The 16,057-nt window shown below is 41.2% G+C and overlaps 1 protein-coding gene across 3 annotated transcripts in view; it reads right to left on the reverse strand.

Annotated features, from left to right (window-relative positions):
* PHEX (phosphate regulating endopeptidase X-linked) overlaps positions 1 to 16,057 on the reverse strand; it is a 243,611-nt gene that overhangs the window by 171,415 nt on the left and 56,139 nt on the right. For all 3 annotated transcript variants that reach the window (XM_049871405.1, XM_049871406.1, XM_049871408.1), the window contains 2 exons: positions 14,960 to 15,046; positions 13,672 to 13,898 (listed from right to left, as the gene is read on the reverse strand). In XM_049871405.1, coding sequence (XP_049727362.1) covers positions 13,672 to 13,898; positions 14,960 to 15,046 — 314 coding nt within the window. The remainder of the gene's footprint in view (positions 1 to 13,671; positions 13,899 to 14,959; positions 15,047 to 16,057) is intronic.

Below are 16,057 nucleotides of genomic sequence, written 5' to 3' on the forward strand. Positions count from 1 at the left end.
AAAATCTATATGATTCTGTCAAAACTCAACCACAAAAAGACAAACAACCCAATCAAGAAGTGGGCAAAGGATATGAACACACACTTCACTAAAGAAGATATTCAGGCAGCTAACAGATACATGAGAAAATGCTCTCGATCATTAGCCATTAGAGAAATGCAAATTAAAACTACGATGAGATTCCATCTCACTCCAACAAGGCTGGCATTAATCCAAAAAACACAAAATAATAAATGTTGGAGAGGCTGCGGAGAGATTGGAACTCTTATACACTGCTGGTGGGAATGTAAAATGGTACAACCACTTTGGAAATCTATCTGGCGTTATCTTAAACAGTTAGAAATAGAACTACCACACAACCCAGAAATCCTACTCCTCGGAATATACCCTAGAGAAACAAGAGCCTTCACACAAACAGATATATGCACACCCATGTTTATTGCAGCTCTGTTTACAATAGCAAAAAGCTGGAAGCAACCAAGGTGTCCATCAATGGATGAATGGGTAAATAAATTGTGATATATTCACACAATGGAATACAATGGAATACTACGCATAGATAAAGAATAGTGACGAATCTGTGAAACATTTCATAACATGGAGGAACCTGGAAGGCATTATGCTGAGCAAAATTAGTCAGAGGCAAAAGGACAAATATTGTATAAGACCACTATTATAAGATCTTGAGAAATAGTATAAACTGAGAAGAACACATACTTTTGTGGTTACGAGGAGGGAGGGACGGAGGGTGGGAGAGGGTTTTTTACTGATTGATTAGTAGATAAGAACTGCTTTAGGTGAACGGAAGGACAACACTCAATACATGGAAGGTCAGCTCAATTGGACTGGACCAAAAGCAAAGAAGTTTCCGGGATAAAACGAATGCTTCAAAGGTCAGCGGAGCAAGGGTGGGGGTTTGAGGACCATGGTTTAAGGGGACTTCTAAGTCAATTGGCAAAATAATTCTATTATGAAAACATTCTGCATCCCACTTTGAAATGTGGCGTCTGGGGTCTTAAATGCTAACAAGCGGCCATCTAAAATGCATCAATTGGTCTCAACCCACCTGGAGCAAAGGAGAATGAAGAACACCAAGGTCACACGACAACTAAGAGCCCAAGAGACAGAAAGGGCCACATGAACCAGAGACCTACATCATCCTGAGACCAGAAGAACTAGATGGTGCCCGGCCACATCCGATGACTGCCCTGACAGGGAGCACAACAGAGAACCCCTAAGGGAGCAGGAGATCAGTGGGATGCAGACCCCAAATTCTCACAAAAAGACCATACTTAATGGTCTGACTGAGACTAGAGGAATCCCGGCGGTCATGGTCCCCAAACCTTCTGTTGGCACAGGACAGGAACCATTCCCAAAGACAACTCATCAGACATGAAAGGGACTGGACAGTGGGTGGGAGAGAGATGCTGATGAAGAGTGAGCTAATAATATCAGGTGGACACTTGAGACTGTGTTGGCATCTCCTGTCTGGAGGGGGGATGGGAGGATAGAGAGAGTTGGAAGCTGGCAAAATTGTCCCGAAAGGAGAGACTGGAAGGGCTGACTCATTAGGGGGAGAGCAAGTGGGAGTATGGAGTAAGGTGTATATAAACTTACATGTGACAGTCTGACTTGATTTGTAAACGTTCACTTGAAGCTCAATAAAAGTTAATAAAAAAAATTAATAGCATCTGAATTAAAAAAACTGAATCCTACATGTCTGTATCATTAGTTTATATGACTTTAAATTGTTTTGATCCATCTCCTCTGGTTTCTTCTTCATCTTATTATAATCTTAAATATATACATTTTTTTAATACAGAAAAGCTGTATAGAATCACAGCTTTTCAGGAAAATCACCTTCGTGTGCAACAGATTGTACAAAGGCTAAGTAAAGAGTTAGTGACATTAAGAAAAGTTCAAGGAAAACTATTGCTCTTGTTTGAGGGGGAAAAAAAGATGTTTTCAAAACATCCATCTTGTCTGTGTATATTGCTAAAAATCCTCAAGTTATTTTGTTTGACCTTTTTCTCTAATTGGCTTGAAACAACCAAGTCACAAGGCAACCTGGCTTCAGGCTACAATTCCCAATCTACCAAAATTTCTTCCAAAAAGTCAGCAAGCCAGGATCATGAAACATAATATTATGATTAAGATGCTTTGGCTTCCAATTAAACTTGGACCACTTGGGGACTTTTTTGAGCTTCAGTCTCATAGGAGAGGAAATTGTGTAGATAAATCAAGAAAGCCAAGGTTTCTCTCTCATGAAGTAAAATCCATTCATCGTAAAAGCTTAGATAATTCAAGTGAGGTTACCAGACTTTTTTCAAACCTTCAGATTTTTACGGTTTCTAGGGAACATTTGGAAACCCTGGTGACATAGTAGTTAAGAGCTACGGCTGCTAACTAAAAGGTCGGCAGTTCGAATCTGCCAGACACTCCTTGGAAACTCTATGGGGCAGTTCTTCTCTGTCCTACAGGGTTGCTATGAGTCAGAATTGACTCGACGGCAACAGGTTTGGTTTTGTTTGGTTTAGGGAACATTTTAAATAGACCAATGGATTGAATAAGGTCAGTCAACTAAATCCCTTCAGAAACATACAAACTCTGAGGCAAAAACCTTTCTCAAGAAAACGACATTAGGACACTATGTTATTTGGGGTCTTTTAATCCTTGTATTTATAACTGACCTGAATATTGCAAGTAGAAAAAAAATGTTTTTATCAACCCCAATGCACTGAACTGAAAATGTGAATTTTTTTCTCCAATTACAATTAATACTCTTATTACAATAAAACTCTGGTTAGGAAACAAAATAACTAAAAGAAACACCTGGCAAATTATGATGTAGGAAAAGGAAAGACAAAGAAATGAGAAAAAGTTCCTTTCCAATAGAATCTCTTCTAGTCATCCTTATGAATTTTGCTGGGAAGACAAACAAATGCAGACCACTGAGTGATAATGACTTTAAGTCATTGTTTTCAGTAAATAGTAACATATTCTGAGACAACCCTTGCCTTCCAAACACTCTTTCAGGAATCACATATATTAAAGTCTTTTATTGTCCCTTAAATCTTAATTCTGGCTCATTCTCTATCTAAAATAAACCCAAACATGTATAGCAAAATAATACTTTCAGAGATTAACTTCTGCTGTTTCCTATATTTTTGTATTTCCATTCTCCCATTTAAACCTTGAGCAAATTCTGTGCCACTGTGCCACAGGGGAGCTTTACCAAATTGTATGTCCTTGGCATGGGGATGCATCTGCCCGGAGAAATGGGTGCTTTTTTCTTCACCCAAAGGTGTCACATCACATGCACACCAAAAATTTGCCCACAGTGTTGTGCCTGCCCATAAGGAGCCCTTCTTATCCCTGTGATCATGTAGAATTAGAGAAACTAAGACCATTTAAGAGGAGCTGCCTGGTGGCACAGTGGTTGAAGAGCTCGTCTACTAACCAAAAGGTTAGTGGTTCGAACTCATCAGCTGCTCTGTGGGAGAAAGACATGGCCGTCTGCTTCCGCAAAGATTTACAGCCTTGGAAACCCTATGGGGCAGTTCTACCCTGTCCCACAGGGTTGCTATGACAGCTGTGGGTTTGGTTTTTTAAGACCATTGAGGAAAATAGAATTTGATGAGAAAGGAAGCCTAAGTACATTGAGGAAAGAGTTTGAAATAAGAGGGATTTCTCCCAGAGCAAAAAGAGGATCTTCTAGGAGCAAAAGAGATCAGCGGTTCTCATGAGCAGAGGCACCAGTGCCCCTTGAAGCAGCAGGACCTGAGAGGGAATGGGAAGCCCAGGCCCCAGCCTCAGAGAAGCACACCTAAAGGGGCCACATGGGCTAGGACAGTGGATATCTTCTCATACACCAGGTAGCTGTTGGCTGGAGGGTCTCCTGGTACCCTTGGAGAAGGCTGAGAAACCAGGCAACCAGGAGGTGGTGGATGTGCCAAGACTGAGGTTCAATTTCCAAACAAAATGGTGGGGTGGGAGTCAGAGGTTAGACTCACTAAAACCAAAAAAAGCCAGATCCATTGCCGTCGATTCCAACTCACAGCAACCCTGTAGGACAAAGTAGAACTGCCCCACGGGGTTTCCAAGGCTGTAATCTTTATGGAAGCAGACTGCCACATCTTTCTACCACAGAGAAGCTGGTGAGTTCAAACCACTGACCTTTCAGTTAGCAGCTGAGCATTTTATTTATCCACTGTACCACCAGGGCTCCTAACAGACTGACTAAAGAAAATACCTATTTCTTGCACAGGTGAATTTGGGATCAGAGAGGTATGTTGGGTACACAGATTGAAGAGACACATTCTCCAGATGGTTCTGACCAGTTGCCTGGTCAAACTTTAAGAAAAGGGAACCTTTTGCCATGGGCTACTGCGTACCAGTCTCTGTCTTGTGCACTTGCACAAAATTCATCTCATTTCAACCTCATAGTGAGAGGGAGAAGTAAATTTTACTTCACCCTTCTTTATACATGGGGAAACTGAAACTTAGAGAAGTCAGGCAATTTACATGAGGACCTCCCATGAGTAAACCACAAAGCCAGACTGTGAGCCTCGATCTCTTTAACACCAAAACCGACTCTTTCCACTACAGTAATTGTTTTCAAACTACGTTCCACAAAATCTAAAAGGTGCTTCAAGGGCTCCAAACATTCCATTTAGATTGTGTTTTTATATTTTTAACTTTGTTTTTTAAGTGTAGGTGAAGGCAATTTATTAACAGAAAACAATAATTCGAGGAGCCCTCTTCTTTTTTTTTCTTCACAGATGGTGACCATGGTGATCCCTCCCTGTCTGTGTGTGCTTTTGGAAGGGATAGGGGTGACATCCTCAATCTGCCCCATCTTCATTCCTGAATAGCTAAGAGCTCTGAGGGCAGACTGGACCCCAGGCCCAGGGTTCTTGGTCCGATTTCCTCCTGTGGGGCAGATTTTGATATGTAGGGCAGTGATGTCCAGGTCCTTGCACCTTGGGGCCACATCCAGGGCAGCCAACATGGCATCGTATGGTGAGGATTCATCTCAGTCAGCCTTTACCTTCATCCAACCACTCACCCGGCAGGTGGCTTCCTTCCCAGAGAGATGGGTGACATGTGCAAAAGTGTCATTGAATGGAGCAAAAAAGTGGCAGACACCAAATATATTTTCTCCTTCAGTCACCTGAGGGCCCAGGCTGATGATCTGCTCTTCCTTCTTTTGCTTCCTTCCTTGCAAGATGCCATTTCTGCATGTCATCTCCAGACTCCGCCACCAGAAAGCATTTTTAACTATTTTTAAACTAATAAAACAAACCACACACATATTCCACAACATTGACACTCACCAATATACTAACTTTTCTTGCCAGGTTCATCAGATTTTATGCAGATCTCAGAATAAAGCTTCTGCTACCAACTCTAGGTACATGCTTGAACTTCTTGTAACTGTGTCATGATTAGGAAGGCTGTGGTTCTATTTTGCGTTTTGGGGAAGGTAGTGAATTCGGGCGTGTGAATATTCACTTATGTAAAATGGTACAAGCAGGGACAAAATAACTAAAGAAAATGGGTGCTTCACTCAAATGCCAAGCAATGCTCAAACATATAGGTTTGGAACAAGCTGCCATCGTGACAAAGAAGAGCAATAATGAGTACATGAGTACCTCCTTACATTTGGAAAGTATTCTGGTACTGATAGATGAATTTTTCTAGGATCAGTTTAACTGAATCCTATATTAAGTTTGCAAGGCAAGCTGTTAAAAATTGGTTATCCTGTTCCTCTATTCCCCATGTTTTCTGTAAACTGGTATTAAAACTAGAGGCTTGATTACATTCGGGGGGGGGGGGTTTTGTTTGCTTATTTGTTTGTTTTTGCTTTTTGGCAAGAAGACCTCATTGGTGATGGTGTGTACTTCCTACCGCATGGTATCAGGAGGCACACAATATTGGTTGTCCCACTTTTTGCAACACAACCATTGATAGTTGGGTTCAGATACTGTCAGTCTGATCTCTCTATCATGAACTTCCCATCAACCATTCATTTAATGGTTTTAGCAGCTATTGATGATAGTTGCCAGTCTACCTATTCTAACAAAAAAAAAAAACCTACAAAAACAAACCTGCTGCTGTCGAGTTGATTTCAACTCATAGAACTGCCCCATCGGGTTTCCAAGGCTGTAAATCTTTATGGAAGCAGACTGCCACATCTTTCTCCTGTGGAGCGGCTGGTGGTTCAAACCACCAACCTTTCAGTTAGGAGTTGAGCACTTTATCCACTGCACCATCAGAGCTCCTATCTATAGCTAATAGGGCTTGAATATGTTAATTTTCTAATTCCTTCATTTCTCCTGCATTTCTTAGCTATGATTTGCCTATAACGAGGAACTTTCCCTCATCAGCTATTAGGTTAACCTAAAATCAGTGAAGTCCAGAATGTGGAACAATCTATAGGACAAATAATCCAGTTTCTTCAATAAATAAACGTGGTTTTAAAAAACAAACAAGAAGAGGAGAAATTGTTATAGATTGAAATAGACATATCAACCAAATACACCACGTGATTCTTCTTTGAAGGCTGAATCAAACATCAAATTTTTTTTGAAAGATAAGGATATGCTTAAGACAATTGAAGAAAATTTATAATTAATTGGGTGTGAAGAAAAAGACTTTTTTTTCGGGTATTAGATATTAATTATGGAATTGTGGTTACTTTTTTGGTTGTGATAAATACTATCTACTGGCGTAATGGATTTGCTTTAAAAAATACTCTAACCCCACTCCTCAAAAAAAGGAGGGGTTTAGATGAAACAAGAACAACAGAGAGTTGATGGTTGTTGCAACTGGGTTGATGGGTACATGGAAGTTTATGGTACTATTCTTTTAACTTTTGGGTGTTATTATTTTCCATAATAAAATGTTTAAAGAAATAAATTCAATTCTCAGACTAGGTCCAGAAATTGGTGACAAATAGAATGGTTACCATTTGCAATGACTTATTTGTGTGTGAATCAAGATCTTCTCTCACTCAATACAGTGCATAAACTTAAGTTTGAAAGACAGTCTCCAGCTTAATTCAGAACATCTCTTACAGTATTTGAAAGGATATCATGTAACATTTTCATAATTGAAAATGCGAGTCTTAAATCTTAAGTTTTAAAAAAAATGAGTAATCTATCAACATAAAACAAAGGTCATTTGGATCATCACCATCATTGTTTCTTTACACGGCAGGTCTTATCCTGATGGCATTCGAGTGTCTCAGTACCATGTTACTATTTCATCATCCAACACAGAAACTGCTTCTGGAAATGAGAATTTCCTCTGGAGTAAATGGGAATTCCTTCAATGACTGAAGATTTTTATCGAGTCTTCTGCTGTCTAAACCAAGGGTCAGCAAATGACAGCCTACAGGCCAACTCACCACACAGTACCATGCATTCACATACATACTATCTACAGGCAGAGTTGAACAGTTGCCACAGAGACCATATGATCTGCAAAGCCTAAAATATCTCATTCTCTACAGAAAATGTTTGCCGACCCCTGGTCTAAATCAAAAGATAAACTTCAGGGTTTAGATTTTGCAAGACTGACTTATATCGGGTTAGGGTAATATGTTCTAAAGGTCTTATACCTCCATGACTTGAATATCAATATATCATTAATATTTTCTAGTTTGACAAAGGACAGAAAAATCAGTGGTTCAATAAAATTTTCATTAGTCAAGTAACTGTGGGAGCAAAAAACCAGCAGGATCAAAACATGACACCATTTCAGAAATGTTATTTGAATTCTTACAAAGCTCTTTCATTGACGAATCTTTCATTAGTGGGAGTTTTCTGACACTTTCCTGACCGTAACAATGCACTCTACCTCAGGGTTCATCCACATGGCTGACCCCCTTATGGAAGAGATGCTTACTCTCCCAATCAAAAATGCAAGGAAGCATTTAAAACAGGACAAGTTAACTGGTAAGGTCAGTTTTTGCCTTATCTTTTGAAAGGAAGTAGGAGAGAAAGTCAGACTGAACTTGACAATAAAAATTTAGGGGCAGGGGGTGGGGCCTAGAAGGAGTAGTCAGATGCTTCCGTTGAGCCCTCTTACAACAAAGACCCAAAAAAAAACAAGTGAAAAGATTACATGTATGACAAGTTAGAAGCTCTGAACATCAAAGGCAAATTTAGAAAATGGACTGAGCGGCAGGGGAAGGGAGAGACGGTTCAGAAGCGGAGATGAGTTGCCAGACCTGAATCACCGGGAACCCTCAGGCACCATTCCCGGGAGCAACTGCAGCAGGCTGGTGGTAGCGTTTGGCCGCAGTTTCCTCAGGGAGAAACAGCCAGCCACACAGCCTACTTACACCTCCGGAAACAGAGAAGAATGGTACTCTCAGCAAAAGCTAAGTACTTGTGTATATTTTACCGTGCCCCCCACCCCCAAGCTGGCTTCAATGGCTGTCAGTTTCCCTGGGCCTGAGATAGGTCTGGCTGCGCAACCTGAGCCATTCTCCCAGCCTTGGAGAAGGAATGAATTCAAAACTGGGGAAAAGATAATCTGCCAGCTCCACTAGCCTGGAGAGCTCAGGACAGAAGTGGCTCCTGTGCAGGCATAAATGGTCCATGGACTTTGAATACCTTTCCCCCCTGCATGGACCTGTGCGGGCCTATTTCAGGAGAATAGGCCCTTGTTGCCAGACTACAACTGTTTCAGCTGTGCAGTAGTGAAGTAGCTGTTTGATGTTCGACACCGCTTTGCCTATTAAACAGGGTCCTCACCTACCCACATCAGGGGCCTAAGGACTGGTGGCTTCACTCAGGTTACCCAGCCACCCATGACAGGGGTCCAAGGATAACTGATACCTCCCAGTCCTTACAACCAAAAGCATTGGGTCCCCAAGATCTGTCTGCAGAACACACTCACCTGTGTGCTTTAGGGAACAGGGACACACTTTCCTCACAGACAGTCAGGGGATGGTCGTCAGCCCCCCGCCTTGTTCAGAGCATGACCCCCTGCTGCAACCAGATACTGGTACCTACACCAATCAACCACACACCCCTAAGACTGTAGGACAGAGCCTGTACCACACACTTGATGACCAACTACCTGGACACCCGAGCTGAATCCATATAAGAAAAGTGAATGGACTCCTAGGCTCATTTACCTGGTAACAGCTCTAGCCATCTGGTGACAGGACATTAGAGCTTCAAAGGCAGAAATAATCAAGCTAGCTCACTCAAGCAACCCATCTGGGCATATCAAAACAAAAAGTAAGCAAACATAAAATAAACTAACACAATAACTTATAGATGGCTTGAAGACAACAGTCAATATCAAATCACATAAAGAAGCAGACCATAATTGCTTCAACAAGCTCTCAAAACAAAGAATCAAGGGATCTTCTGGATAAAGGTGTCTTCCTGGAATTACCAGAGGCAGAATACAAAAGATTAATAAACAGAGCTCTTCAAGACATCAGGAAGGAGATCAGGCAATACACGGAACAAGCCAAGGAACACACAGATAAAGCAGTTGAAGAAATTAAAAAGGATATTCAAGAACATAATGAAAAATTTAATAAACTGCAAGAATCCATAGAAAGACAGCAATCAGAAATTCAGAAGATTAACAATAAAATTACAGAATTAGATAACTCAATAGAAAGTCTAAGGAGCAGAATTGAGGAGGTGGAAGGCAGAGTTTGTGAGATTGAATATAAAGCACTTGCACCAATATACTTGAAGAAAAATCAGATAAAGAATTTTTAAAAAATGAAGAAACCCTAAGAATCATGTGGGATTCTATCAAGAGAAATAACCTACGAGTGATTGAAGTGCCAGAACAGGAAGGGATAACAGAAAATACATAGAGAATTGTTGAAGATTTGTTGGCAGACAACATCCCTGATATTATGAAAGATGAGGAGATATCTATCCAAGACGCTCATCGAACTCCATGTAAGGTAGATCTTAAAAGAAAGTCACCAAGACGTATTATAATCAAACTTACCGAAAACCAAAGATAAAGAGAATTGTAAGAGCAGGTAGGGATAAACGAAAAGTCACAAACAAAGGAGGGCCAATAAGAATAAGCTCAGACTACTCAGCAGAAACCATTCAGGCAAGAAGGCAGTAGGATGACTTATATAAACCACTGAACGAAAAAACTGCCAGCCAAGAATCATATAACCAGCAAAACTGTCTCTCAAATATGAAGGCAAAATTAGGACATTTCCAGATAAACAGAAGTTTAGGGAATTCATAAAAACCAAACCAAAACTACAAGAAATACTAAAGGGAGTTCTCTGGCTAGAAAATCAATAATATCAGATATCAACCCAAGACTAGAACACTGGACAGAGCAATCAGGTGTCAACCCAGATAGGAAAATCACAAAAATACAAAGCCAACTGCCACCATCATCCTAAATGGAGAGAGTCTGAAAGCATTCCCCTTGAGATCAGGAACCAGACAAGGATGCCCTTTATCACCTCTTACTCAACACTGTGCTGGAGGTCCTACCAGAGCAATTAGGCTAGAAAAAGAAATAAAGGGCATCCAGATTGGTAAAGAGGAAGTAAAAGTATCTCTATTTGCGGATGGCATGATCTTATACACAGAATACCCTAAAGAATCCTCCAGAAAACTACTGAAACTAATAGAAGAGTTCAGCAGAGTATCAGGATACACGATAAACATACAAAAATCAGTTGGATTCCTCTACACCAACAAAAAGAACATTGAAGAGGAAATCACCAAATCAATACCACTTACAGTAGCCCCCAAGAAGAGGAAATAGTTAGGAATAAATCTTACCAGAGATGTAAAAGACGTATAAAAGAAAACTACGAGACACTAATCCAAGAAACCAAAAGGGACCTACATAAGCGGAAAAACATACCTTGCTCATGGATAGGAAGAATTAACATTGTAAAAATGTCTATTCTACCAAAAGCCATCTATAGGTACAACGCAATTCTGATCCAAATTCCAATGATATTTTTTAATGAGATAGAGAAACAAATCACCAACTTCATATGCAATGGGAAAGAGGCCCCAGACAAGTAAAGCATTACTGAAAAAGAACAAAGTGGGAGGCCTCACTCTAGCTGATTTTAGAACCTATTATACCGCCACAGTAGTCAAAACAGCCTGGTACTGGTACAACAAGAGTTACATAGACCAATGGAACAGAATTGAGAATCCAGACATAAATCCATCCACATATGAACAGCTGATATTTGACAAAGGCCCAAAGTCAGTTAAATCAGGAAAAGACAGTCTTTTTAACAAATGGTGCTGACATAACTGGATAGCCATCTGCAAAAAAAATGAAACAGGACCCATACCTCACACCATGCACAACAACTAACTCAAAATGGATCAAAGACCTAAATATAAAATCGAAAAAGATAAAGATCATGGAAGAAAAAATAGGGACAATGCTAGGAGCCCTAATACATGGCATAAACAGTATACAAAACATTACTAACAATGCACAAACACCAGAAGAGAAACTAGATAACCAGGAGCTCCTAAAAATCAAATACCTATGCTCATCCAAAGACTTCACCAAAAGAGTAAAAAGACTACCTACAGACTGGGAAAAAGTTTTTACCTATGACATTTTTGATCAGCATCTGATCTCTAAAATCTATACGATACTGCAAAAACTCAACTACAAAAAGACAAATAACCCAATTAAAAAATGAGTAAAAGATATGAATAGGCACTTCACTAAAGGAGGCATTCAGGTAGCTAACAGATACATGAGGAAATGCTCTCAATCATTAGCCATTAGAGAAATGCAAATCAAAACTACAATGAGATTTCATCTCACTCCAACAAGGCTGGCATTAATCCAAAACACACAAAATAATAAATGTTGGAGAGGTTGTGGAGAGACTGGAACACTTCTACACTGCTGGTGGGAATGTAAAATGGTACAACCACTTTGGAAATCAATTTAGTGCTTCCTTTTTCTTTTAAAAAGCTAGAAATAGAACTACCATACGATCCAGCAATCCCACTCTTTGGCATATATCCCAGAGAAATAAGAGCCTTTATACGAACAAGTATATGCACACCCATGTTCATTGCAGCACTGTTTACAATACCAAAAAGATGGAAGCAAGCAAGGTACCCATGAATGGATGAATGGATAAATAAATTATGGTATAGTCACACAGTGGAATACTATGCATCCAAAAAAGAACAATGACGAATCTGTGAAACATTTCCTAACATGGAGGAATCTTGAAGGCATTATGCTGAGTGAAATTAGTCTGTTGCAAAAGGACAAATATTGTATGAGATCACAATCATAAGGACTCAAGAAATAGTTTAAACAGAGAAGAAAATATTCTTTGATGGTTTCAAGAGTCGGGGGGGAGGTTTCACTAATTAGATAGTAAGTAAGAATTACTTTAGGTTCAGGGAAAGACAACAGACAATACAGGAGAGGTCAGCACAACTGGACTAAACCAAAAGCAAAGAAGTTTCCTGAAAAAACTGAATGCTTCGAAGGCCAGCGTAGCAGGGGCGGGGGTTTGGGGGCCATGGTTTCAGGGAACATCTAAGTCGATTGGCATAATAAAATCTATTAAGAAAAACATTCTGCATCCCACTTTGAAGAGTGGCATCTGGGGTCTTAAACACTAGCAAGCGGCCATTTAAGATGCATCAGTTGGTCTCAACACAGCTGGAAGGGCCACATAAACCAGAGACTACATCAGCCTGAGACCAGAAGAGCTAGATGGTGCCCGGCTACAACTGATGACTGCCCTGACAGGGAACCTAACAGAGAACCCCTGAGGGAGCAGAAGAGCCATGGGATGCAGAACCCACATTCTCATAAAAAGACCAGACTTAATGGTCTGAGACTAGAAGGACTCCAGAGGTCATGGTCCCCAGACCTTCTGTTAGCCCAAGACAGGAACCATTCCCAAAGCCAACTCTTCAGACAGGGACTGGACTGGACTATGGGATAGAAAATGATACTAGTGAGGAGTGAGCTTCTTGGATCAAGTAGACACATGAGACTACGTGGGCAGCTCCTGTCTGGAGAAGAGGTGAGAGGGCGGGGGGGCGGGGGGGCAGAAGCTGACCAAACTGACAGGAAAATGGAGAGTGGAGGGAAGGAGTGTGCCGTCTCATTAGAGGGAGAGAAACTAAGAGTACATAGCAAGTTGTATATAAGTTTTTGTATGAGAGACTGACTTGGTTTGTAAACTTTCACTTAAAGCACAATAAAAATTAAAAAACAAATTAGGAGCATATTCAAGAAGATGTCAGTGAAAGGGGAACAAGGACCCATGGCATGTTTTCTCTCCTCTCTCAGAAGAATGAGGAGGCAAGGGGAATAGCAGAGTTCAGAAAGTCTTTGCTAACCAAGGGAAACCGTGGCCCTCTCCACACTGAACTTAGGAGCCCCCACAGATGCTCTGAGTAGGGATTTGAGGGCCTCATCACAGATCTCTTGAAACTTACCTACTTCCTGGAAGGCTGGCAAAATTTGTCTGCTAATGATTTACATTCTGAGGGGCAGGGGAGAAAATATCCTACTACTCAAGAGAATTTTTACCTTTAATTTCCCTAAGGCAGCAGGAGTCTCTGTCCTCAGGAAGGCACCCCAAAAGGAGAACCTTGGACTGAACTAACAGGATGAACAAAGTCTCCACTATACCTTCAAGATGTGTTCATTGGACGCCTTGTCATCAGGGGACACATACAGACGGATGAACACAGAGTTGCTGTATTGACCACGAAAAGTTACAAGCGTCTGCAGAAGGCTGAACTTCCTCTCTGACCAAAGCCCTTCAGGGCCAATATTCGATTCCAGCACCGGCCAGCGGAAAGGTGAATGCCGTAGGATGCGCAGCAATGGTTTGGCATCTGCTTTTTCTATTGCTTCTGAAAGGGAGCAGACATGAGGGGAGAATTAGAATTGCAAACTGGATAACCAGACCAGAACTACAAGTGCATCTTCTTGAGAGAAAAATTTCTGGAAGGCCCCAACTAAAAATTTCAGTCCTGGACCTTGGCATAGCTATTAGGGAGAGGGTGGGAGAGATGGAGTGGAATGAGCATAACCACAGAGACAGAACTACCTACAACTCATACTTCAGCGTGACTGTCTAAACCTAGTGTTCTCACCAGGACAGCTGACTAGGGAATCTGCTGGATAGTCCCTACCAATAAAAGATGGGCTAGCTAAATCAACCCCAGGCAATGAAAGATGTTAGGCTGATAATACTCTGCAGGACTGAACTACAGGCCTAACTCGAGGAAATGGCTCAGTGAAGTCAATCACTTCCCAGTGGAGTTGAATTAATGCTTCAGGCTCTCTCATCTTCTACTGCATCCTCTAGCTCACCAAATGACATCCCAAATCCTAAACCAGTAACATACTTCCCAGAGACACTGGCTTTTTCCTGCATGGCCTTGAGAAAGCAGACCAGACAGAATGGCTATTCTGAGGATAAGTGTATCTTCTAATTCCAGCTGGACCCCAAGATGTGTAGACAGGCACCTGACAGAGATGCCTGTCAGGCTGCCCTGCCTGGGAATTAGAATTTCCCAACCCAGTACGTCCTATGGAACAGATCAACACTCCCAAGTGTCCTCCACCCAGGTGCCTTCTCAGACCAGACCTGGCCTCTGGATTCTGGTTTCTGTACCAGGTACAATGGGGTCCGCCTTCTGACTGCCCAAGTTTCTCACAGAAGAATTGCTATCCAAAGAATCCAAACTGTAGAAATAAAAGTATTTTCTCCATCAAGCCAGCAATGGAACATTAACTAAGACACAGCTAGTCCAAATCCAGTCTTTGAGAATTGTTCCTTTCCTTAAACAATACCTTTCAACATGAATAGATTTCTTAGTAGTTCTCTTTTTCCTTAAACAATATCTTTAAACATTAACAGAGCTTGGAAGAATAAGTGTGGTAAATATTTACTTTCTTTATTACTCACTCTCATTCATGCAGGATGCATAAAGGATTTTGGCTTTCTGTATGGCTTCAGTGTCCCGCCTTCGACTGACTGATTTCTCCAAAAGTGCTGGGAAGGTTAAAAGAGGATTCGTTAGTATCTGCCCACACTTGGTGCTGAGTTGGAGGTCATTTGACAATGACAGTGCCCGGCCTCCAGAAAATGAAATGTAAAGGCAGACAACCCTGGCAAAGACAGATCTGTAAAAGACACGGATACAGCAGAACCTATTCTACGTTGCTGGAGATTCAAATAAAAACAATTTAACATCCTCTTATCCAGGGTTCTCCTAACTCGAAAGAAACCAAAAGTTCAATTTCCAATGGAGACTAGACCTTCTGTGGGGGGTTAATTTCTTCTGCCATCTACACGAAAGGAAACAGAGTTCATTTATTCAAGAACCAAAAATAACTGACTTCTGTCACTTATTTCTGCTCTGAGTAATATTCTCAATGGAGGAAATTTCATCAGGCTTGGGTTTCTTAAGATTCCTTCACAGTCCACCCTCACAGGGAGGTCAGCTGGAAGAAATTTCTCCTTAAAAGTGTGATTCAATGTTGCATAAAGAGGCTGTGGACTGGAAGAAGTTGTTTAGACTGGAAATGGAGAAGCAAGATCGGGAAGCCTACCCGAACTGCCTGAAAACTTGCCCATTTACCCCTGGGAAGCCCTGGCCATTTAAAGGAGGCTGTGAGTGCAAAATGGTCGCTAGGATAGACAGAGGCTCACTTTGAAAATGAGTTTCTATTTACAAAAGTCTGAATGCTATTGTCTGAAGGTGGGAAATGACCGTTGGTCACTATTTCATTAAATAAGACGAAAGCCAGGAGTCAGTAAAAGCAGCCCCTCCCAAAGCAGGACACCTGAGTGTACTTTAGAGTATCCATTTACCCAAAATGAAGCCCAGATGATGAAAACCCCTGGTGACTGCAGCCCGGTAGCACTACCTGCATCTATGTCAAACTGCTGTTGTCGAGGCATTTGTGGCTTATTTTTGAAGCAACCTAGCAGCCTCCAAGATCATGGTACAACAGATGCTCCTACAAGACACAATGTACAGTGCTAATCAAAGTAATAAAT

The sequence above is a fragment of the Elephas maximus genome, chromosome X (assembly GCF_024166365.1).
Source record: "Elephas maximus indicus isolate mEleMax1 chromosome X, mEleMax1 primary haplotype, whole genome shotgun sequence".
Lineage (NCBI taxonomy): Eukaryota > Metazoa > Chordata > Mammalia > Proboscidea > Elephantidae > Elephas > Elephas maximus.